The 26457-nt window shown below is 42.0% G+C and overlaps 1 protein-coding gene and 1 long non-coding RNA gene across 2 annotated transcripts in view; one reads left to right on the forward strand and one right to left on the reverse strand.

Annotated features, from left to right (window-relative positions):
• LOC118170554 lies at window positions 1-18111 on the forward strand. The gene is made up of 2 exons (XR_004752777.1): window positions 1-370; window positions 14531-18111. It is a non-coding gene; the product is annotated as an uncharacterized LOC118170554 (long non-coding RNA).
• TRABD2B (TraB domain containing 2B) overlaps window positions 4493-26457 on the reverse strand; it is a 281239-nt gene continuing 259274 nt past the window's right edge. The window contains exon 7 of the mRNA XM_035332878.1: window positions 4493-9491. Within this exon, the coding sequence (XP_035188769.1) occupies window positions 9269-9491 (223 nt within the window). The 3' untranslated portion in view covers window positions 4493-9268. The remainder of the gene's footprint in view (window positions 9492-26457) is intronic.

Below are 26457 nucleotides of genomic sequence, written 5' to 3' on the forward strand. Positions count from 1 at the left end.
GAAAAAAAAAAAAAGTTTGGATCTTCACGAACTATTTACATCTCCCTTGGAGGAAAATGCAGCAGCAGGATGGGGTCATTGTGTGGGCTGGATCCTGCTCTCAGGGCCACGCTAGGCCAGCGCACAGCCAGGAAACACAACTAGCTTTGTCTGTCATTCAACCACACAACCACAGCTATTGTGCTTCCAGTGCACACTTTATCCGAACTAATGTGTCTTCAAGAAGATCCTTCTGTCTGAGCGATGATAACACAGCCTCTGTGTCCACTTCTGGTCTGGATCGAGGCTAAGAGAAAAACAATTCCTGGCAGATTCCTCAAAGGGCTTGCTTCCTACAATGGGAACGAAGACGGTTGTTCAAGAAGGACGGGTAGGTGTGTGTTTCTGTCTTTTCCCCTTTTGAGAGATGCTTTTGCCAGTGCATAGTAGAAGATAATAATGCTCCCATTAAAAATGAGGTGAATGCACAGGCTAACTTGAGTGGGTGGAAAGGACTTCACACAGGATGAAGCTGGGGACAAACTTACCCTTGCCAAGATAAACAGCTGCAGAAATCTCTGAAAAGCAAAAGGGCCCACTGCACTGCTGTTCAAATAATTCACCCACGTAGCACTATCTTGGGCTGTGCATCCATCACATTATAATTAAAACCAATGGGTTTCATATGAAGAAGGAAAAGGTGCATCATAAGTCATGCAGGAGGACTGGAGAACTGATATGGTTAGGACAACAAACTGATATTCCTTAGGACAATAAAGATCTGGGGTCTGTGCAAATCAAAGCAGAAAGCTCCCACTTTCCCTTCTACATCTGTCTTTCATTTACTTTGCCTCTATCGGCCTGTTGTTGATGTTTTCTCACATTATCTTGGTCCCTTTGTTCAAACTGCTTCTCATTCCATGAAGGCAGGGAGCTCCAGGTGTGAATGAGGGCTGTTAGCATGAACTCACTGTCGCTATTATTGTTATCATTCCTCTGAAAATCAGCTCGATGGAGGTTTGGCTCTGTGTAATTTGTTCTGCCAGTTTAACCTGATCCATGTTAAATGTGAAAGTGGAATACACTGAAGTACTTCGGATGGTGGTTTTCACCTAAAAGAGGCGACTAACTTAACAGAGATGGCATGCTTTAGAGCAAGGTGTTGTACTTGCAGGACTGGGACACACAGCTTAAATTCCTGAAGGCGTTCAGGACTTGAGGCAAAGCTCGCTGCAGTCAGGGGAAGGTCTCTGCCTGCACGTTGGCTCTCACTGCACACGTGGTGCAGTTTGCCAGGTGTTAAGCCCACAGAAAGGGCAGAATGGTTTGTTAGGTTTATGGGCTGTTATGAAGGCACAGGTTAACTCAAAGATGCTGTACCTATTGGGGGTTTGAGTCCTGACTCCTTTTTTACACCCACATAATGTGGTGGTAGTGCTAGGCCTTGAGCCTTGAGGTCTGTCCCATGGTCCTCAAGTCCTAGTGCCTGTTCCCCACAGAGCTCTCCAGATGTTCATGCACTGGCACCAAGCACATCCTTGGGCATGGGCTGGTGCAGGGGAGCACACCTGGTGGCCAGGCACCTTCAGCCCAGGAAAGGTGGGACGGGCCCCGTGTGTGTTTGCACTGCTGTTGCTATCTGCCCTTCCAAAATCCAGCGCCTGAACCTCACTGAATGCACAGGAGACACCACAGGGCTCCTATTTAAAGTGAGAGAAACAGTCTGTTAAAAAAGCTAATACAGAATTTGTAATGCTCAATAAAAACTTTCAGTGTTTTACAGTTTAAGACCCCAGTGAAATTAAGTAATCATATTCCCACCATCCAGCTCTTTAGCAACCTATACACATACCATTTTTTCCATTACTATTGTTTCAGTTACTGGCAGCAGAGTTATGGGTGTCTGGTTATTTTTGTCTTTGGATATCCTCTGCGATTTTTGCTGTTCTTCTGGCTCCATCTGTACATCCAACTGGGCTCTCACCATTAAATATTTTTCTAAGCAGTCCCTTCTGCCCCAGTCAAGCCCCTGGAGATGCTGCACAGCTCCTTTCTGTGGCTGCATCAAATGGACAGGTCTTTGGGAAAGTCCTCGGAGGAGTCTGCAGCTAGAGGCACAGACCACCAGAACTTTAAGCTAAACGCCAGCTTTCCCCCTGCTTGGTAAAATATGTTCAGCCCCTCCACAAATCAGGTGCAATAAAAACATCTCTGCCACGATTCAGTAGTGGTTAAATGCACAGGCAATGATGTGTTTTCCTTCAGACGTGTTGCCTCAATACATTTGCTTCTAAGCCACATGGTAGACTTGGTTCCAGAATGACGATAGTTATGTGATCGCTGTCTACTGGAACTGCACCTTGGCCAGCAATTCTTAAAACTGCTTCCATGGGGTTGGAGGTCTCAAGAATAATAATTTATAGGAGTTTCATAAGAAAAGGCAGCAGGCAACAGGCAGCAGGGGAGCTCTATTTGTACCGGGTAAGTTAATAAGATCAATTGTCAATAAATACTGGGAGTAGAAGTGAAAGACATAAAAAAAAAAAAAAAAGACTTAGTTAGCTTTGATGATCACAGAACAAAACACTTAAAAAAAGAAAAAGCAAAGAAAAGCAGACCAAACAAAAAGAAAAAAAAAGAAAAAAAAAAAAAAAAAAAAGAAAGAAAAAAAAAAGAAAAAAGAAAGAAAAAAAAGAAAGGCATTGTACCAAGAGAAGACACACACACACAAGTTATGCTTGAGTTCTCTGCTAGAAAATGACTCCCCACCCCTTCAAAAGCAAAAGCTCTCCTGGGAATCTTTTTTACCCACTTAAATGCTTTTCAGACAGAGAGAACCAAGAATATTCTGCTTTTTAATTTAAGCCCAAAGTGACCAAAAGGAAAAAAGAAATATATATTGAGAGATATTTACCACAGCAGACTGCGTTTGGATACTTCTGCACCATGAAGCTCTCCAGGACCATCCTCAGCCTGGTCCAAGGATGTGTGCAGGACACTGGTCACACCTTGGCTCAGGGACACCTGCCTGTGGTCCACAGGACCCTGGGGTTCTCTGGCCTAATTCTGCAGCGGAAGACTCAGAGAAGGCACTTCTACACATTACAAGTCAATTGTATGGTCTGCACTCTGACTGGAAAATTTCTGGGAGTTCACAAGCCAAAAATACTGGAAACTGTCAAGCAAGACGAGAGATGGAGTGACATTGAGGCTTCATTTAGTCAAACACCTGGCCGCTTCAGCGAGGGGAGCACTTCTGGCTGGCACTTGGGCAGTTTGGGAACCAGAGCATCCCGGGAAGTGCTGGTCTAAAAGGAGACAGGCTGCTGGACAGCAATGCAGATCCCGAGTTGTCCCATAAGAAACCCAACTGTCTGCCCTGAACTTTTCACAGCTTCCCATCTTCCCAGTGCAAATCTATAAACAAGAAAGTCTCATGTTAGAGTAGAAAGCTGCAATTACAGCCTAGGAGTACAGAGAGGGGTCAAGGGAAGGAGAAGCTTAAGCAAACGGCACCACTGAGCCAATATCTGGCTGTGCTGACGGAAGGTTTTTCAGCTTTTCAGACCTGTGGCTGAGCAGAACGCTTAAGAGCAAAAGGATTTGGCAGACTGGGGCTGGTCAGGGCCAGGAATAGCTGGCAGTGTGAAGCTGGCCAGAGGCAGGGATGGTTAGGGCCAGGGCTGGACCATGTGGACTCTCTGGACTGGCTTGGAGACCCAGGGTAGAGATTGTTGGGTGTATTTCAGGCGATGGGATCTTTTTTACCATGTTTTTAGAGAGGTTCCCCTCTGTTTCAGTGGCGATCCCTTCCTGTGCTTCACTTCAGACTAGCTCAAGTACTTGCGCTGTGTTTCCTGTGCTGGATATTTCTAAACTGGCTTTGCTGGTGGAGCCCTCTCCAAAGTAGCGTGTTAAAGAGCAAATGATTTAGCACCTAATTAATAAGCAAGCAACAATCCTGTGACCAGAAAGAAGTCTGCAATGTCAGCTGCAAGGCAGGATTTGGATGCAAGAACAGAAAGGAATATGCCAAGAAAAGCGAGCAGAGCTCTGTGTCTCTGCACCTTGGTGTGGAGAGGTAGCTTCTGGGCCATCCCCAAGGGAGACACTGCTCCATTTTAATTTTTATTTTATTTTTATTTGCATTATTTTGCAAGAAACCTTCCCCGAGTACTAATTTCTCATTAGATGATTGTCTTGAGGAAAAGGAAATGCTGCAAACTGAATATTCCCCTTTCCAGTGGTTCCCTAGCTTGTAGTGCAAAAGAAAGAACTCAGACATACAAGATTCTTGTGCTATGGATTTATAATAACATTTTATTAATATATTATGCTACAAAAATATTTTGACAAAATAATATTAGAAAGCATCTTTTTATTACACTCTTCAAAACAGTTCACAAAAGCAGGAGGCGGAACAGGAAAAAATATTTGAAATACATTTGAATTGAAAACTGACAAATATGCAATTTAAAATTCAGTGTGAGCATGAACCTGCAGGGCGGCTGACCATTCCTGTGGCAGAAAAGTATCGACTGCTAATTGGAAAGACCTCACTGGTTGTAGTTAGATTACAGTACCTCCTGAAAAGCTAGTCACAGGAAAATTTGCATTTGGGTTGGGACAAAACACGCTCACACGCAGACACACAGCCACAAACCCACACCCATACGCTCAAAATTAGGAAATTGGCTTTCTGCTCCACTTAAGCTGAAACAAGCCTAAATTGAAGCTGAAATCTAACACACTCCACGGAACATTGATCACTTCAGAGATATGACAATTTCATATGCTTTTTGGATATAATATAGAAATATGGTACTAAGCAAAGTCAGGAATGATAACATTTATGCTGAGATAATGACTTTGGCACTTTGGTTTCTCTAATGTAAATACATGATAGGAAATTCCTCCCTAACAGTGATATATGGTAATGACTGATTGGGACATATCATTTGACTAATCAATGCGCTAAACATAGATTAAATTCTCGCTTCCCCGCCGCCTGCCCCTCCGTCTCTCTCCACAATTGTATACTGAAGCACTTAGATAAATACACAGCTCTGTATCTTGGGTGTTCCTAAATCACAGCGGAGCTTGCAGGAATGGGAAGGGAAGTTCAACAAAGCAGATTTTTGACACCTGTATAAAGCATATTTATAAATCACGTTCATCATTTATTTCCAGAAGAGGTATTGCATTATTCAACAGCCCGAGGGATTGCAGAGAACTACATCAGTCGTAAAATATAATATACCTTCTGTCCCAGCTTACTAGCTGGTTCTTCAAGTGGCAATGCATGTTAATACAGCATCTATAGTTAAACACTGGCAAGAAAAGCATTAAAACAATGAAACAGCAGAAGTTAGTTTTATTGCTGTTGGTATATTTATTATATTGGGGCAATAGCTGGGCAGATAATTAGCATTCCTTTATTATGTTACCATTACAGGTACTGTGAGCTGCAGCAGTGTCAGCTGTAGCTGAGTTGAAAGGATGATTCATGCATTCATTCAACTTTGGACTCAACCACATCAAAATGTCCTTGATTGCAAGACATTGCATGACTCTTGTGATTGTGTTTCTCACGGGTAAATAGTACCATCAAAGTCTGCTATTTTACAGGGTGGGCATGGATTTACTCATTTATTTTTAAATCCCCTGCTCCTGGAATCTTGCAATTTCATGGGAATCTGAGCTTCCCTTAGGAAGAGACAAAACAGTTGTCTCCCCATTTTCTGAGAAACCCACAGAATAAAACCGAAGTCCAATGAAGCTGGTAGTCCGTGTTACTTCAAGAGCCTGCATCAGATCTGATACACACTCTAAACTCATGTGGAATATAGCCATGATCTATTGCAATGGATGTGCATAGATCTGTGCTAAACACACCAGTGCTGGTGTATTTTAATTAATACTGAGCTGCTATTGCTGATGAATAAATAATCTATCATCACAGTGAGGGTCTCATTTTCTACTATTGCTATGCTTACACGCCAAGGATTAACAAAAGTTACCCTAAATCCCACCTTAGGGAAGACAACAGAATAAAAGAAATGCTTGAACTGCGCTACAGCTGTTCACGTGGGGTTCCTGAGCTAGGACCTATGGGAAGCTATTTAATCTTGTGTTTATCACAAGTGGTTTCTTCTCCCCTAACCAGAGGAAGCTCAGATGACTGGGTGCACTAGACGCTTTTAGCTGGCAGAAGTCAAGTGTGTTGACTCCAAACCCAGAAGGCACCTTTTGAAACCTGCACTGCAGAATGACAAACACTGGGCACGAGCACAATTGAGATTCCGTGACCTCCAGCAACATTCATTCATTTCACAGGAATTACAGACAAAATGCCAAGAAATGCAAATATGTCAGAATATATGTTGGTATCCAAGCTCTTTACATACTGTGATATCCAAACATGCCGTGATATCTGAGCTAGTAAGTATTTAGCATTACTGTCCAATGGAGAAGTGAAACACGAAAAACTCATTAGTGACAAACTGAGTAACTGTTCTGTGTGGCATAGTGACAGCTGTGAGTGTGGTGACATCTGTGCTCATTATATTCCTAAAAGCCTCACAGGCCTTCGGAGAAAGCCACAGGCTGGGAACAGGAGAACTGTAAGTTCCAGTCTGGGTCCTGTTTTCCTTACGGCTATGGACAAGTTGATTCTGTTTTCTGCTCTTTTCTCTCTCTCTTATCTTTATATGGTCTAACCTATTTATTCTGTAAGTTTTCCAACACCTGGAATTACTTCTGGGATGGTACCATAGAATCATTTCTGGACTTGATCAGATTATAACAAATAAAATTCAATGGGTTTTGGTTCATTGGCTGTTTGCTTTTACTATGTAACTTATCATCACCCTTAAGATTTGCCTATGTTATTTCCAGCTCCCTTTTTATGAATAATACATTACTATTCAGGTCTGAGCTCTGTCTTGAATACAGCAGGAGAACCAATCTTTTTAAGCGCATTAAGGTTGAATTTGAAGGTCTGTTAAGCTATTATATTCAAATGAAGGCATTTCTAGAGTAATAGCGCAAATAAAACTGAAATGAAAGTTCTCAAAATATGTTTCCAATATCCAGCCCAGTGCAATAAATATTATGCAAGGTGAATGGCTTCTCTCCAAAACTAACATCTCTAATCTTCTGCTAGCCAAAATACACAATATAAAAGTATGCACAGGGTGTGCTTGAAGCTCACATGTGTGGCAAAGCTCAAAGTTTTCCATTCAGCCTTATCAACTGCTGTACTTTAAAATACAGGGGTACCTTACAGCACTGGCTGCTGTATCCACTTAAATTGACCACAAATCTACACATCCTTCTGACAAAAGTAGAAAAAAAGCTGGAGATCATGGATACAGTAGGTCAAAAAAGTAATTTGTATTCTCCCTCGTCTTTGCAAAGCAGTGGGTTGAGATGCACGGTGAAAAAGCTCAATATGTATCATGGTTTCAAATAAAACCATGTGCATATTACAGTCTGATAATTTCCTAAACTCCTTTCTTGAATTAACTGGTATGATGACAAACTGTGAATCCTAAATCATCTCTGTCACTGAGGAGACTTGAAGATTACATAGAATTGTCTCCAGTCCTGAGCACCACGCTGCAAGGCTGGTGGGAAAGTGACATGACTGTTTCCAGTCAGATTTTTACGAGTATTAGTGTTATTGTCATCATTATCTGCTACTTTTTCAAGGTGAAAAAACACTACTTTTTCATTAAAAAAAAAGGTTTGCATCACATTTAAAAATATATATATATATATTTAAAATTTTCTTTTTAACTGTTTTCATCACAGATTTCAGATTTCTGTTTTGTAGATGACTTCAGGAATAGAAGACCATTTCAAGCAAAATAAATTTTCTGATTGAAGCATCCGTATCAAAAGTGATTTTTCATCTTGTTTTGTATGGGAAAAAAATCAGCATGCCTTATTAATCATGGTAGTTTTAAAGATGGACTTTTTTTTTTTTCCCATAGATGTTGTTCATCTGATTAATGAAAAATAGCTGCTTGGAAAGTGAACAAATTTTTCACTACGTGCAAATTGTCTTAATTTTTCCAACAGAGTCAACAGAATCACCACAGTCTACAAACGGAGGAAGGTTCTTGCAGATCTCCATGACACAGGAGCTTGGTTCCTGTGGTCTTGAAATAATTTTGGACAAATCATACTTCAGCATGGAGACACCATCTCGAAGTACAATAGTGAGATGATGATGAATTTCTAGACATTTTTTCCTTGCCTGCAGGTTGCTCGCTTACATTAATTTAACTGGTTCTGTATCAGATCCATAGATTAGCAGGAAACGGCACTTTTATACCCTATAAACAGACCAAGTTCTGGTCTCATTTATGCTGGGAAAGGTTGTGGGCTTGTATTTATATAAGATGAGGGAGAGAAGAAAATAATTCCAGTGGGAATATTCCAGATTTAAAATGAAATCTTTTATTAGGAAAAAGATGTCTTGAGTTAGATAATGAATTAATCCCAGGGCAAAGACGGAAATTGATAATTTCCAGAGAAGTTAAATAGTTGAGTTAAAGACAACAGGGGATCTTAGAGGGTTATTTTGACTAATGACTTACTAAATCATATAAAAATATCTGAAATTTTAGGTTGTAGCAGCTGACTTGAGCTAAGAATGCACACCTATTTTTCTAATGTGCATAGGCCACAGAGAGCAGGATCTGCTTTATTCAGTTTAAGTTATGTTTAATAGTTGTTTTTTTTTTTTTTTTTAAAAAAAGCAAACTGTAGAAATGCAGCAAAATGTACTTATTGGATAGTTGCTGTAGAAAGTAATGGTTAAAGAAAAAAGAAGCCATTCATCTAGTGTCAGTTCAGGCATTTGCAGAGTTGTCAGTTAGAAAACAAATATAGGAAATATTAATTTATCTGTTTCACCATCACTACTGATTACTAGGGATGTTATTAACATATACAACAAGAAAAAATAAGTTTACCAGTCGAATAAATACATTTTTTCTTTTTCTTTTTTTTTTTTTTTTCTTTATATGAACACGAATATTTTACAAAACCCCATAGCACTATGGGAAATAAAGATCCTTCTACAAAAAGAAGATGTAAGTCAGTGTTACAATAAAGCTTTAGAATTTCAAAACGTATCTGGGCAAAGAGACAAAATCAGCTAGAAGGCACTACTGATTCACTGAGAAGGTCCAGTCTGCAAATGTTGTCATAACCTCCAATTCATTCATAAATTATCTCTCTTCTCTATTCCAAGGGATTGCACGTAATCCTAATGTGGTCAGGAAGGCTGCAGTAGATTCAGAAGAAACAAAGCTATGGCCACGTAGAGAGGAGAAGTTACTGATGGCCATAAAATGGTGGCTGAAGCTGAGCTTGTCGGCTGAGGCTGGGACGGGCGGTCTGAGTGTGGTCTCTGATCCAGCCGGTTGGAAATCCAAATGGGAGGTTTGACTGTGATGTAGCCATTGGTTATCCTGATATAGGAAGGCAACGCGGTGGTGCTACAAGAAAACAAAAGGGAAGGAAATTAAACAGGGGAGCCCTTATCTCTGCTCTGTGATCTCTCATTCTGTATGTAGCAACAACAACCATGACAATCACAATTATTATTATTATTTGCATGTATTAGACATGGAGGGAGATCCCCAGGGGACAGGAACTGTGATGGTCTGGAACCAGCTTTGATTTAGGATGTCCCTCAGATTCTGGCTGCTGGTAGAATCAGTTCTTATGTTCTTAGATACTTCCTTGCCACCAAAGGTCTCAAAATTTGGCCTGTCTCACAGCCATGCCTTACCCACCATGGAGAGGATACTAAGTCCAGGAGAGGCCAGAAAACATTTCCTTCCCCTGTCTCAAAACCATAAAGAATTTCCCAGGATCCCCTTACAAAACAGATAACCTTGAGCACAGGAGAGCAGGCAGCTTCTTTTCTTTTCCTGGCTTTAAGACATTTTGGATCCTAATGCCAAAACCAGACTCAGTGTGAAGTTTCCCTGGCTGTGGCTTTGCCTCAATAGTGGTGCGATTGCTTATGGATTGTAGCTTGAGCCAGTACTTTGCTTTGAATGTGCACGCTGGAATTCATCACAATTCCCATGACAATGAAGGTCAAAAAGACCCATTTACAATTGATTAGGAAGTTTTAAATTGTAATCTCTGTTTCATAAAATGCTTGCTCTGCACCCACTGTTAGATGATCCATAATCCACCAGTTGTCACAGAGCAGCACAACTGCACGCAGACTGCGCAAGGTGGATTTTGGAGCTAAGGCACTGCTGTGGAGCAGGGAGATAAAAGACAAGTTCCTCTGAAAACAAGATGTGACACTAATACTTGCAGATTCTCTGTGTTACTTCTTAAATCTTCCATAGCGGGGATTCAGGGTTACTAAAATGGCCCTCACATAATTTGTTATGGGGTAAGAAGCTATGCAGTCCTATAACTATTTAGCTACTGTAGCTGAGGTCCTGACCTTGGAGGAAAAACGGCTGCGTCTTGCATATCAGATAGAAGGAAAAATACCTTGCTCTGGATTCATGTACAGAAAGAGAATTTAGTAGCAGTGAATGCTTTTGTCTTTTTCTCCCTGAGCAGCAATAGGATAGCATGTCGCCATCACCATCGGTTAGAGCTTTTAGCTCGGATGCCTCAGAAGCATGGAGTCAATCACAAACCATGAGAAGATCAGAGTCCACCCAGAAGAGGGCACTGGTAAACACACAGGCAGGTCAACATCAAACGCAACAGACAATCACTGCGGGTCACACTTCACCCTGGGTTTTGGAATAAGTCATTTCAGTTCTTCCCTCATTCTTTATACTGTCACCACATCTTCTGGGTGGGACAGTTGTTATGTTGCTAGAAGTGATCTTAACTAATGTGTAATGAATTAGAAATGAAAAAGAAAAGGCAGTCTATAATTAAAGACATGAGAATTGCTTCATGAGAGCAGATAATACATCTAACCAGCATTATTTCTTGACAGTGAGAAGTGGTACTTGTTCCAGAGGTACAAACTGCTGCAAATAAAGAATTTGAAATCAAGCCATGCTGGAGAAAGCTCTTATCTAAATTCCCATAATAAGTGGTTGGTTTATATCTTTAATTGATGATACAGGACATAAAGCTTCAGAACTTGTGCTATTGCATCATAACTGCTGCAGCCACTTAATAAAAGAGTAGATCTGGGATAAGTTAATGCTGCTGTTTCAGATTTGTCCGGTGTTTCTGAGCAGTTAATTTAGTGCTGGCAAGAATGATGCCAGATTAGGTACTGTCTATTCAAGCTCCTGTAATGTATGTAACATCAAGTACGAATGGCATACCCACAGCGAATATAAAGCATCATTAAAGCATACTTCTGACAAAACTACACATGCTGAGTACTTCAACAGAAATGCAGTCATGCTCCAACCTTTGATCCGGATCTCATTTATCCTTTTGAGTGATATTGTGGAGCACCGATCTAGCAACAATGACAGAGGGTACACAGCTTGGGGGTTTTTTACCCTGTACCACTTTTCCCTAGTACATATGGGTAAGGTGCTTGTAATCTTCTTTAGGTTGTCACTTACAGAAATAAGCAATTTAGCCCTAAATTAAATTTCAGATTGCAGGAAGGGTCTGGTTTTCAACTTCAATTCAAAAATTATTGCCACAGTGCCATATGGGACTTGCGCACACTTTGGGTATATCCTACTTCTGATGCATTCTGTGGCTTCATCTGCCAGTGAGACTTACATGTCCCTTGCACAAACTGCCTTTCTGCACCTTGGGGACGTACTGTATGAGATGCCTGGGGAAGGGGATCAGGCTGGCCAGGGAACTGAGCCCATTCATCAGCCAGCTACCTCTAAGGAATTCCTAAAGAAACCTTAAATCAACAGTTTGCATTTCTGTATGATGTGCTTCCATCTTCTAGTCAACCACCAGAAGTATTTTGTCAATTTTTTTGTTGTTTTTGTTTTTTATTTCCTCCCTTAAAAAAAAAAAAAGGTATTTTTTGAGAAAAAGAAAACAATTTACTTAAAATCCAGGGTTTCCTGTCAAAAGACCTGAAAAGTTTTTGACCCCTCTTCTCAGTCAGTGAGGTCATCTATTGGTTTCAAGGCATTAAATTTCTATAAACGCTTCTTTGTTAGGACAAATACTGTTAGGTGGGGTTATTTGTTACTAAAAAATCCTTAAGTGATTTAAGAGGGAATAACAGTGAGTTTCCAAGCATGTGTACAAGGCATGCTAATGGCAAAGGAATCCTGGTTTAGCCATATCATATACTTCCTTAAATGCAACTCTACTTTTAGCACGCTAGCCTACCACCAAGGTAGTTTAGAGATAATTGAGGAGAATGACCCTTTTAACAAATGCTACAAAACTCCTCATAAAACCTCTGGTTCAAGCTTGTAACTCGGCTGTTTCTATAGCAAATGTGGAGAGAAGCCTCTCCAGAAGGTGGTCTGCCTCATTCCAGTGTAGGTCCCGATGGGCACGTAGTGTCGCTGGGGGTCCCTCTGTTCCTGCAGGTTACGGAGGAGGTCCACAGAGCCATGTGAGATTACAGACTAATCCTAGTGGTGGCTCAGGTGACAGCAGATGGCTTCTCCAAACTCCCTCTGAGCATGTTTGCATGTGACATAGGATCTTACGGACCCCCAGATGAAAGCAAAAACAGAGACCCCTGAACTCAACTGAACACTTTCCACTGTCCTCAGGGAGGTTTTGATCATTCCTGAAATGTACTCAGAGAATAATATAAATGAATCACGGATCTGGAGGATAATAATCTAAATTATTATCACACCTGCTCTTGCCAGCCCAGGATATTCCATGTTTGAGGTTTTTGTGTCTGATAAAAACGTCTTTAATAAAACATTCCTCATGAGCTATGATGAACAGGCAACCACTGGCTCCACTGTTCGTATGCCTATTTTTTGCTTCTGTGTATGGGATTGTTTTAAAAATTTGGAAGAATCCAGGTACCGTTTAGCCAAATGACCTGGGGTATCATATTCATGAGCTTGTACTTTTGATCAGATAATAGGGCAGTTTTTCAAATCAGTGCATTAGTCATAAATTGTCTTACCACCATTAGAACGTGTAAAACTTTCCCCAAAAATGGGGCCCCAGGCACATGCTTCATGAACAGACCCTACTGAATCCAATTAAATGAGTCAAGTCCTTTATGCTGGGGGCATGTTGAAGCACCTTGATGATGTGGGAGCATTTTAAAATTGAAAAATAAACACACACACAGCCCTTTGGGGGGATTTCTGTTCTGGTTTAGTTGGCAAGGAACTCACAAATAAGGTTTTAGTGTGACTTGGTTTATTCACATAAGCAGGGCACATTCGACCACATGTGACACTGCATCAGGATCACAGAAGGCAGGGCCAGGAGGGACTCTCTGGCCCATCTGTCCCAAAGACAGGAACAAGATCTAAGCCCCTCCTGACATGTATGTCTAATCCAATCTCCAAAAAAACCTACAGTGATTGCAATTCAAGAGTCTCTGCAGAGAGACTTGACATCCAGAATTACTGCCTAATGTTTCACCAGATATCCCATGCTACAGCACAAGTTCGTGACTCCTCTTGTCCCCATAGGCAGGTTTATTCCTTTCCTATTCTCAGCAGCCTTTCACATATCTTGAAGACTTAACCACGTTTCACCTCAGCCTTCTCTCATTTAAACAAACAATCCCCTCTGCCTTTTTCTGCAAGTCCTCACGTGCTCTCCCTCCATCTTTTCTTCTCCCCTGACTCTGCCTGGTTGATCTGCATCTTCTCTGAAGTGAGCTGCCCCGGACAGGGATCTGTAGGTCTCTCTGAGGTATTACCAGCCCTGTGCTTTGTGCAGTAGGCACCACTGCTTCTCTATTGGCAAAGCAAAAGAAAGTGCATGAGAAGCTCTGGCTCCCAGTTAGGAGCCACTTATTTCACATGCTACCCCTCTGCAATCTCCAGGAAGATGTTTTTATGACTGCTTTTTGCCCATAAACCACCCTTATACTCCCAGTAACTGTTCTCAAGCTGATGGAAAACTGGTGGTACACTGAAGGAGCGAGGACCGGTACAATTACAGTGAGATTTCTACGTACATTTAATCTGCTGCCATCTTTCAGTCCCAACATGGTTTCTGTTCAGGGCGGAGGAAGTGGCCTTTTTAAGCATAACTTACAAAGTATTTGGGGATTTTTCTGGATCAAAGGAGCTATATAAACACATGACAAGTATTTTTAATAAATGTAAACAAATGTGGACTCAGACAGCCTTTCCTACAATACAACATCTGATGAAAGAAGCTTATCAAGATGATGTGCCAGCATAGATTGAGCCCTGAAAACATGCATTTTTCAACTGAAAACCTAATGAGCTAGTAAACTGGAGGAAAATTTTTGAGTAAATACAATAATGGCTGTTTTGCATTTGTGATTTGATGTTAACCTTATGATTTTTTTTAAGTGATATTAAGCATATGCATCCTGTTTCTTTTCAAACTAATTTTGCCCTATTTTTTTTCCCTTTCATTTAATGAACAGATGTGAAAGGAGTTGATCACGTAATTTTTCTGCTGATCAGAAATAATGTCCTGCTAGTGAAGACAATTATTCTTGGAACTTACCAGACTTGTTTATGTCACCAAAACTTACTAATCAAGATTTGAAAAACATATCTGCATTGTGAGCAACCTGCTGTGGTATGTAAACAAGCTGCCTGGCAAAAAGTCTCACCACCCTTCTAAAACAAAAAACTACAACAAAAAACATAGGTGCTTAACCAAAAGGAAAAAAAAAGAGTAAGCTGGGGCGAAAAAAAAAAAAAAAAACACACTAAAAATGTTACAAGGTTTTAAATGTGAAGACCATGACTGTAACCTCTCAAGGGGAATGCGAAGTCTCCATCTCCTGATATTTTTAGATTAAGATTTAATGTGTTTCTGGAATGGATTCTTTAGATCAGCATAAGCTACAGTTTCCCAACCTTTATATCTCTCTTCATCGCTGCCTTTCTCATGGACACTGTTCTTGCAGCCTGAGGGATAAATCCTGCAAGATGCTGAGTCTGCTGGCCCCAGACGAGCAGGACGCTAAGCACTGCAAGCACGAGTGCTCCCAGCAAGGTTAGTTTTCACATACCTACAACTCAGCACGTCCTAAAGCCCGTTATGGGATCAAGGCCAAGAGGCTCATGCTTTGGCAAGGTTCAGTTCATCAAAAAAAAGAAAAAAAAAAAAAAAGAAAAAAAAAAAAGAGAAAAATCCAACCTGGATCAGATTAAAGAATTGGTTTTTGGTCCAGGGGAGGCCACTACTCATTCGCAGCACTGTAGTAAACTGCCTTTGCATGTCTCAATGAGTGAGCAATCTCACACTGCTTTGTGGCCAACAGAGAACGTGGGATGAGCCAAGGAAGAGCCTTATCTTTATTATTTTCTCTTTACCCTGGAGTTATTGGGAGCCCAGTTCTTTGGTCGTTTTCCACAGAGCAAGAATCCACCCTCCCTGTGAGCAGCACAGCCGGAGAGTCACCAAGAGGCAGCTGCAGCCACGCTGTCGATAAGAGGGGTCAGGCAACAACATCGGGGGCATTTCAACAACCTGCCGCTCTCCATCTGAGCCTCCCTTCCGATGAGATGCAAATGGGAACCATATCCCCACCTGAGAGCAACTTGGAGTTCAGATCCAGCCTTATTTCAAGGCTCTGGCTCTGATGGGGATGGACAGACAGCTCTTCCCTTTTAAAGTGGGCGCTTGGGAGCCTCCAAGCCCCGTGCAGAGGCAAAGGGCAGTGCATCTTCTGATAGCCCCGCTCTTCATTAGGACCACGGCATATCTCTAGGAGAAAGAGGATGTCTCTGATGTCTCTGGTGCAGTTTTGACCCCCCTCTGTGGACGGGCCAGGGGCTGGAAGCCTGGAGATTTGGTTTTTATCTCCACGTCTCCCATCAAAACCGCCAAAACCTCATTAAAGCACTTCAGTTCTATTTCCCCCCTGACTCTGAGCTGAGTTGAGGCCTTGAGGTGTCAGCATGACACCACCGGCACGAACCCGTCGTGGAGCGTTTTGCAGGCTCTTGCAGCAATCTACAGGCCTGGGTGGCCCAGGCCACCCTCAGAACACCTCTGTGATGACAAATTCAGCCCTGTTGTGACATCCACCTGCATCAAAGAGGAATGCTACAGAGACATCCTGAAAGGCAGAAAAAGGGTGGGACATTACTGTCAGGGCAAAGCGTATCATCTGCTGTGGGGCCAGAGGAAGGGAGAGGGATGGACGGGAAGGGATGTAGGCCATGGGGAGTGCTGGATTGGAGATGGAGAAAGGTGAGGAGAGGAGTTTGCTGTCACAGTGGCACAGCCTGTGGGTCCCCCAGCATAATGACAGAGTGGTGCAAAGAGAGACACGTGCATGTGGTCAGCAGGTAAGGATGGAGCAGGTGAGAAGCATCTCCAGCACAGGGCACTCTGAAGGCACTTTTCTGAATTGAACATTCAGCAGGTGGGAAAGGTTTTTTTTTTGGTACCTTGTGGTCAGGCTTAGGTTTCCCTCATCTCTACAGGACATTGCATATGGCCCTGTTCAACCTCCTGCCCTGAAATGCTGCAAGAAAACCTTGCAAATATCTCACCCACAAATCCTGCACCCACACGTGGCAGCAGCAGAATCAGACCCGCAGCTCTTTTTCAGACAACTGTAGAGTGGTGTAAATACACAGAATGCTGTAAAAACCAATAACCTTTGAAGCACACCCTCTGAGTAATTACCCCATTCCCATCTAATGACTTAAAGATGTTATATTCCTCTCTGATTTGGCAACAACAAAGATTTTGACCTTATTAAAACCAGCCCGTCAGGAAACTACATGTCATCCTTAAAAAAGAAAGAAAGAAAGAAAAAAAGGAGGAAAAAAGAAATGAAATTCTTTAAAATCCCTGTGAACAATAATTCAAGATACTGTAGCTGAAGACCCATGATTTGTTGTAGAGTGTCTGGGTGGTCCTGAGGCGGGAGATGACAACATTAGCTCTTTCCTTTGCCCTTCTAAGAAATGCTTTGATGATTCTCTAATATCCTAAGAATATCCCCCTGTGATTCTGCACTGGGACGAGGCAATCACAGAGTCGGGATAATGCATCCCAGTTTTACCCAGGGCCTGGCCCTTGCTTACAGGGGATAGCTCAGAGCCCTTTGTTTCACGGGCTCTGCGCAGACATCTGAGCCAGGATGTGTTCGCCAGAGCCTGAGTAGTGATGTGGCCTCAAAAACATCCACAAACTCACCCCCACCCTGTGTACACATCTGGTTGTGTACCTGATTTGTATGTGCAATTAAGGCACTCATCATCATAGCTCAAATAACCAAATACTTCTTCCACTGGTTATTGGACAGATAATGATTGCAGTATTTATAGCCAAAGTAAGCAAGAACATCAAGGTTTGAATATACAGATGAGCTTAGAATGGTAAAAATCTTGCCAGTGATGCAATCCGTGATGTTTCTGGGGCAATTTGCTGATATACAACTTGCAAAGGGTTCATTTGATGGTACTGCAATCAGGTGGTTTTGAACAAAACCCCAAGCATGAGCAGAATATCTCTCTTTTGTCTGTATTTTGCAAACTGTCTCTCACATTAAACCAGCCCCGCATACAAAACAATTTGCAATTTTTGGGGTGGTCAAAATAATAATCCCTATTTTATTTCTTGGGCTCAACCTTTCAATTAATTAGAAACAGAGTGACTCGGTCTGCCCTCTCCGATGTGCACTCAAGTGTTTGTTTGGTACTGTGTGGGCCCTATGGCTCAAATATTTTTTGCAGATGCACAGAATTAACCATGCATGTTTAGATGTGCTTGGGGAACACATACGTTCATAGAGATGTATATATTTGACCCTGTCACTTTCTTGTTAAACACTGTAAAAGATATCGACTTTCCCCTCCAGATTTTAAAATGATTTAGAATAGGCAGTACTGGGGAAATACCTAAAACATCCTGTCAAATTAAGTATTTTCTCCAAGACTGTTCTCTAAGACACACAATTATTTCAGCTAAGAAGATGCCTGTGCAATGTATTAAGGAACAGAATGAGCAACCAAAATATAAACTGGCTTAAATGGATGTCCAACATACTGCATTTTTCCATTTGATTTTAATTTTCTTTTTCCTTCTCCCTGTTCTTTTTCCATCTCCATATAACATTTTTTTTCTCTCTGCTTGGTCTGTATCACATTTTTCTCTCTAATTCACTGGGCTCACTTTCCTCCTCACTGCTTGTATTTTTCCAGAGTCTCTCTTAATAAGAATAATTAAGGTTGGGTCAGATCTTCGAACCTGTTATTTGGAGCAGTATTGAATTCAAGCTTGTTCCACTGAACAAAAGCACTGGCTTCTTTTTCTTTCCAGCAGACTCACTCTCAAAATAATAAATAAAAAAAGGTCCATAGGGCATATCTACCAGGCAGTAACGTGAAGGACATTAAATTGCTGCAACGCCCGCAAGGCTGGGATTCTTCCTGCTGCTTGCAAAGCAACTATGATGATAGCAACACAACACAAACTCCTTCTCCACGAACGCTGCCAAACCCTCTGAAGGCCTGGAGATGCCACTGGTGACTCACGAAAAGCCACTTGCTGGCCTGGAGGGCTGGAAAGGCCACAAAACTTTCCCTGCCAGGTGTCATAACCAGTACCCTGAAGTGCCTCCATAGATTGGAGCCAAAGAATTTTGTGAGCATGGTCTGCACCATGCCTCCCCATGGTAGTGCTATGCGAAGCATCCCTGATATCCAGCAGCTCACAAGAAATTGGCTTGGCTCCCTTGCTTTCCAGCGTGACGGGCTCAGACCCCAGGTATAATGCTTACTTTGTTCAGTTAAGTTATTCACGAATTGTAAAGGGGAGATCTGAGCGAAATGGGAATTTGGCCTGGCATTTTCATAATTGCAGGAACCCAGCTTTTATAGCATTAAAACCATATGAATTTAAATAAACCCTACTTCTCCTTCATCCCAGTAACTGGACTTAGACCACAGCTGCCCTCTGAGGTCCTGCTGGGTTTTCAGCACGCAAGGCAGCCTGCACTGCCGGGAGTGGCAGGGAATCAGGTTTCCTCCCATTTCACTCCACAATGAATCTGTCTTCTTAGATAAACCCACTACCAGACTATAACTGTGGTTAAGCCCCTCTTATAAGCCAACTGCCCAACAATAATGTCATCTTCCTCTCTGTCATACTTTGCTTCACTTAATTTCACAGGGCATGGAGCCCACTGCTCAGAAGGGGAATGGCAGAACCCGAAATAAATCCCGTATCCCTTGACCTTTTTCTCTGGTCTTGCATTAACAGTTTCACATGTGCATTTCCCCAGAATTTTAAAAACATATTTCTAGTTCTTTATGGCAACCAAGAAGATACGGTATCCCTACGAAGATATTTCTTCTGTGTTATGGATTTTACTTAGCTCTGCTAAGCCTGAAGTTTAACCTTGAGAAAGAGCACATCTGCGCTCTTCGGTCCTTAGATACCTTCAACCCACGCCCAGCTTTTGACACGACTCTATTAGCTTTTCTCGCTGATGGGAAATAGGGAAAAAACAACACTTCCTGATGGAGAACTTTTTGTATCAAGTATTGCAATTTAGGGAGCGCAGGTGCTTTACTACCCACTTCTGCATTTAAGAAATCCAGCTCACCCTGGGCATAAGCCTACTCAGCACTTCTTACAGCATCTGCAACTGCAGTCAGCCTTGCAAGTTTAACACAAACCACACTCTTCACCCAACCCAAACAGCAGGGAAGAAGTGCTACTGTGTATTCAATTTTCTTTGCCTTTTAAACTCGACAACTTATTTTTCAGCCGAGTGAATAAGAACAGCTTTGTAGAGCTGTGTTAAAGTGCATTTCAGGTTTAGAAGATTTCCATTTACCTAAGGGTACCCACTGCATTTATTCTTATCTGTTTGATATAAGTCAGAAGGACAGTTTTCTTTTTTTGTGTGCAATAGACAATATGCCATGAGGAGCCATAATTAAAGGCTCCAAGGAGACAATCCTCAGAACATCTGGCCAGTGAAAGCCCTGAATATGGAAAATATAAATGTCAAGGCTCATATTTATGAATTGGAAGGGCCATGACGACATCTGCTAACAAGCTTTCTTCCAGAGCCCATTTGCTGTACATGGTTATTCACAGGCAACAATAAACATGTGCATGGATTACTTGCACAGCCTGCACTCCCTTTCAGATGCTGAAGAACACATACTCCAATAACACACAAATGCTCTGTTCTCACAACACAAAAATACAAGTGTTTGCAAACCTCACAGCGAAGCTCTTGCATACCAGACCACAGTGGGATATGCTGCTGGTACAGACTAAAAATAGAGGGAGAAAAAGCCTTGCATTAACACAGAAGACAGTCAAACTCATTTAGTGTTAACTCTTTCAGTGGAATAAACACACTGCTTTTTTTGATGCTCTGCACAGGAGACATTTTGTACGATAGCTCCAATCTTGAAACCTAATATTTATGGTGGAGCAGTTAGGGATCGGAATCTCAAAAGAGTCTAACCTATTCAATCATGGTAGCTTAATATTAACATCAAAATAAACTGTAGGTAAAATAAACTTGCTGATGGAGAACTTCTTTTTGTATCAAGAACTGCAATTTAGAGAGTGTATTTATAGATGGCGATGGTGGAGGGGTCCCTTTGTACCTGGCTCCAGGGCCCACGGCAACCACTCACAGCCAGCGTTAAACAGAGCAGGTAGAAAAAATATGGGAGAAAAAGAAAATTCAAGCAGAAAATGGAGAACCACAGAACTGAAAAGTGAACAGGCTGTTCAAGATTAAGAGGCGTGTTGGCAGTGGGTAAGGAAATGAGACCGTGCTGGCTGAAAGAAACAGTGGAACAAGAGGGGATGTGCATCACTGAAAAGTGCTAGTGAAGAGATTATCATAACTCAGCAGCTGCTCGTTTTTGAAACTGAATCCTAAGCAAACATTTTATTTTATTTGTGCTGCATCAGGCAGATGCAGTGGCTTAAAAAGGCTTAAAAGGGCTTGCTATGGCAGGGCTACGTTTCGTCCAAGTCAGAAATACACAAAAATGGGGCACATATAAACATCTAATATGGACTACCTTTATTTAACATATACCAAAGAAGTAGAAAACAAGAAAGAAGAGAAATCTCTTAATAGGTTCCATAAAACGTCTTGTATTTTCAACCTTAATCAGCATTGAGGAGGAAGGAGCAGAAAGTGTTCTTGGATATCCAGTGCTGAAGCATACCTCACTGCTCAAAAATCTTAGCTTTTATGTGCTCCAATTTTGTTACTTGCTTGCCTTCAAAAATATGGATTTAATATTTGTGATGGACTTAAATTTCATGAAAATAAAATACCTAACACATTACCAATAAAGAATTTAGTTTCATGAAAGAAAACTAAAATCTATATATATCCCAATCCCATCTCTATTTCCAAGAGACTTCAGTGTTCTTTGTATCTAATGATTTTAGTTTTACGTATTTTTAGCTCTCATTAAAATAGGGTGCACATACTGCTTCACACTAATCCTTTATATCAGTGATGAGACAAATAATAGTGAAAAAATATGCAAACATCAGCAACATTCAACTAGATAAAATCAACAGAACAAAGTAAAACATGCAGATCTTTTTTGTGGGTCTAGCAGGTGAAAGTGTGCCTGCACATCTTTCCAGCCCCATCTGGAGAATAACAAAGTAATTCCTTGACTTTACAAGGGGAAAGAAGTTATCACTCATGGGCTGCTGACAGGGAGGGTCTATTAGCATGGAGATGCTAGAGTTTTGGACACAAATGTCAAGATTTCCCATCCGTTATTGCGATGCACAGGAGAATTCTGTGCTGAGTGCGGGTTTCACAGCTTTAATTAATATGTTCTGTGCACTCTGACCAACCTGATAATCCAAGCAGCCGCTACAGAAAACATCTAGGGATGAGGGATATGTCATCACTGTATCATATGTTACAGTCAGGAGATTTGCCTCTTATTTATATTGCACCAAGTTATCCGAGTTATCCTTTGCTGGTTTTTTACTTCCACGGGAGGGCTTGAGTGCTTCGGGCTGGGTAAGGGCAGGATGAGAGGTGCCAACGTCGGTGCTTGTGTAAAGGAGGCATCGAGCCATCTGCCCTTCTTAGAGGGGATTGAATGGAAATGATAAGAGACTCAGGAGGGGAAAATACAGTATATAGGCCATGCGTTGCTCAGAAGGAGCTGAGGACCCTTTCACAGAAGCATGATGCTCAAGTAGTATGTAGTTCAAGCAGAAGTATGCTCAAGAGAGGTGTGCAATGGGGAGAGAGAGAACACCTATGGACATGCTGCTTCAGTGGCCAAAATGCCATCTTTCGGCCCCTGTTCAGAGTTCATTGAAATCTGGCCAAAGTAGGAGCAGATTTTAGGCCGGTTTGAGATACAAACAGAAGGAACTGTGATGGAGAATTTCTCCAGGAGGTGCTTTGAGACCACTCAGTGTGACGGAGGTGTCTCGTATCCCAGCTGTTAAACCATGAGGTTTTTCTGATGTGTAGGTATTTCTATGCCGTGCCCTGGAGGCTGGAGGCAGTTGCTGATAGGAATTGTGATCGTGAAAGCTCCCTGAGAAGGAAATCCTGCCAGGAGAACAGTGAAGGAAACAGAAGGTGCTGGAGGAAGGCCAGGGGGCCACACACCACAGCTAAGCCCCGAACAGCAATGAGGTGTGACAAGGGGAGGAAGGTGCGACTTCAGCACACCTCTGCCCCCGCTGCTCCTGCCTGCTGGAACAGCCCCTCTGGGAGACAGGGACCCTGCGAGAAGTCAGAAAGCTCCCAAAGCACTTCCTAATCCCCAGCCTTTAGCTAAGGTTAGGATAAACACAGGGCAAATGCAATGGTGGCAACTGGTTTCCTGGCTGCATGGGGACAGGCTGGAGGAGGGAGGGATCCCCCTCTCCGTGTGCATCAGTGGGCACGCAGAATCTGTGCAGTGTCCTTACCAGAGAGGCAGAGAGGGTAATTTAAACAAACAAGGCCCCAGTGATGGAAATTTCTATCTCAAAGCCACCATATGGAGGGAAATCATCTGACCACAATTTACCTGTTAGACTTCAAAAGTGTCTAGGTCTCCTCTAAAGAAAAGCAGCCTTTTCTTTAATGAAGTTAAGTACTGTATTTCAGCACCGTGTGTTGTGAAAAGGAAGCAATTTGGATTCATTTACTGAAATTTACCTTTCAGATGCAGTTAAGTGAAATTAAAAGTTTGTCTGAGTTGACAGAGTTCTGTTTTCCATCACTGCATTGTCTTGAAAGAAAGGATAACAGGCTAAGTGCTTAAATTCCATCCAAACTGATAAGGTTCACTCTACACAGGCACACTTAGTGCAGTTTAGTGCAGTTTATTACACATTGTCTCCCTTCATCCATCACTGGTATCACTTTTTTTTTTTTTTTTTTTTTCCCTAAAATAATTGTTGCTTCTAGAAGAAATTGATATTTGTGATGTTATTACATTCGTCTGGGGTTGAACAGTCAGCACTGGGCTATCAGAGAAATGCCATTTCCAATTACAGGGGGAATTCATTTTGCTTCCCATTAATGGCAGGTTTTGCAGGGCTAAGTTTACATCTGGGACAAGAATCTCTTTTCCTCTTGTCTGATTATTTTCTTTGAATTCCTTTTCTATACAAGTGAAGCATCTGTGCATCCTCAGTGTCTTCCCCAATGCTGTCTTTGCCCAGATCTCTGCCTCAGCAGTGGGAGTGAACCTCTGATTTGCCCATGATGCCTTCTCTAATTCTTTCTTCTCATCGCTGCATTTCTCTCTTTTGCACCCTCCAGATGCCATCATTCCTTCCAAACCTCACACCTCCTGTAGCATCCTTCCAGCTAACTCGCCTCCCTCACTTTTCCCAGGGAGCTTCCCTCCCACCCTGCTGAGGGCCATGGGAGCTGTAATGCTCCCACTCCTCTTGGGAGAGGTTCTCTATTGTTTTGGGCTGTCTGTAACCTTAAACTGTTTGCCTGACCTAGAACAAAGGTGCAACACTGATTTGGCCTTTGCTCCCTACTCTGAAACATCACAGGCATCTCTGTTCTTTCAATTTACTAAGCAACTCTTCATGAAAAGCCAGTGAATGTTCTGTAATTAATTATATATTACAAGGAGAAGCTTAGCTAACACAGTGTCAACAGGAACAATAACATACTCTGTGTGCCAGACTACAGCCTTACAGCATGAGGGTTTTGTGTCCCCTCCTTGCTGCCCCAACTGACTTCTGGCTACAAGAGCTAGCTAGGTCTTAATAATGTCTCCATTCAAATTCCTCCCAATGACAGACTTCAGATCTATGCCTTTCTGCAAAATCAAGTAGTTAGAAAAAATATCCTGCTACTTGAAAACTCCATTTCATTTTGGTTCTTGACAAACAATTTCAAACACGAGTTGTAGCCAGGCAGGGCTTTTTCATCTTGTTTAGATTTGGAGGGAAGGAGGCAGATGGGAGAGCAAACCACACATTTCATCAGTGTTTTTTACTTTTTTAATAGCCTTCACTGAATTGTTCAGTGAAGACTATTACCCAGGAGATCAGCAAATCTTAGCTCTGTCAGAGACAGGGAGAAGACAGAGCAGGAGCTTTCTCCTCCTCCACAGCAGTACTAACCTTCAAACACACAAATCTAAACACTGTCCACTCAGGGATGCCAACTCAAATGCCTCAGCTGTTAAGACAGAACAAAAAGGAAAGGACAATCTCCAAGGTATGGCTGAAAGTAAATACTAATAATGATGTGTGACATTAAATGATGACTCATTTTTCATGAAGCCATTTCAAATTGTAGCTATAACCTCGGATCAGACCAGAAAGACTGTGTGAGCTGAAGTCTTAGTGGAACCATTAATTATGGATTTCCTGGCTTTTATAGGCTGGAGTCAGACCTTTGATGTTCCTTTAAGATTGTTCTCCTGTGTTCATTTCCTTTGTTTCTGTGCTGGTAGCTTAAAAAAACACCTTAAGATTTCCATAGAAGTGTATGAGATAGCCTAGAGATCCATAGTCCATAAAAGCCCTGCAATTCATGGCTCATAAAGTCCTGTAATCCACGGTCAATAAAGCATTGGAAAAGAGCTGTATGAACCACGGTCATTTCACAGTTCAATGAGGTTCATACAAGAATCAATAATCTGGTTTAAATTTGCCTGGATTTGTCCTCTACCTGTATATTTCTCTTTGACATTTCAGGTTGAAAGGTGGCTCAAACAGCTGAATTCAGAAGGCCTTGCAAGGAAACAATGAATTTTATATAGCTTTTACCTCCAAAAAATACATAAACATGACCTAAATCCCTCTACTTTGTCTCAGACTCAAGTTCCGGGTGACAACAGATGAGTTAGGAAACTCAAAGTGCAAGAAGAACCATTAGGTAAGACTGAGCCACCTTCAGGATAACACAAGATGCACAAAGTTCAGTCCACACAGTGATGTTCCATACAGACAGAGGAGGGGGGGCTCCAATTTAAGTATATGCAAATGTGTAATGGATATGTGGACAGGCCAGAGTATGAGCTTCCAGTAAACCAGTTATCCTCCAAAAATGAGTGCTAACAGTCTCACTGTTGAGTGCTGGTGAACTTTATTGGGGCAACACAGTGTAAGATCATGTGCTTTGTCCATGTTATTAGTCTTCCTACCTGTTTCCTTCCAAGAACGACCATGCTGCAAAGTCTGGTGACAGGCACAAATTTCTGCTCTTTTCTTGCCAATCAGAAGAGCACCAGTTTGAAAGAACACACTGTTTATCGCCTTGTGCAAGGTCCAGCTTGCAATTAATACTGATGAAACACAACTGCCAAAAGCACAATATGCAGCAGCTGGTTTATGACAGTGAGACCCCATCCAATTTATGGGGAAACCAGAGCTGGTAGTGAGTCTGTGATTTAGCTGAACAGTTTGTAGTTTTTGTTTTGTTTTGTTTCCAGGAAAACACCAGAAGTTGCTCCAGAACTGCAACAGCACTAAATCCATGTGAAAGCACCAAGGCAGACTTCCCTTATTCCAGCCTTTCCTCATTTCTAGGGCTGTGATCTCCCACTAATATCTCCCTGGGATCTTTCAGCAAGCAGGCTACACACAGAGTCTGGTTCATCACCAGCGTGGTGGGAGCGGAAACTTATCCCAATCTCCATCCCTCATCCCAATCTCCATCCTAATGAAATGGAAGTAAAGGGATAAAAGGTTTCGATTCAGATGAAATCTCTCACTAGCACGGAGCGAATAATTTAACTCTAACCTGGAGAGCTACCCTTTTAAAGGCTTTTCCTAGGAATATTTCTTACTGAAATAAAAACAACAAAAGGCACACAAGTCTGCCAAAGCTATGCAAGCACCACTGCTTTAAGCTCCCAGCTGCACATTTCCATAGCCCTATCAGGCCCA

This window comes from Oxyura jamaicensis, chromosome 8 (assembly GCF_011077185.1).
Source record: "Oxyura jamaicensis isolate SHBP4307 breed ruddy duck chromosome 8, BPBGC_Ojam_1.0, whole genome shotgun sequence".
Lineage (NCBI taxonomy): Eukaryota > Metazoa > Chordata > Aves > Anseriformes > Anatidae > Oxyura > Oxyura jamaicensis.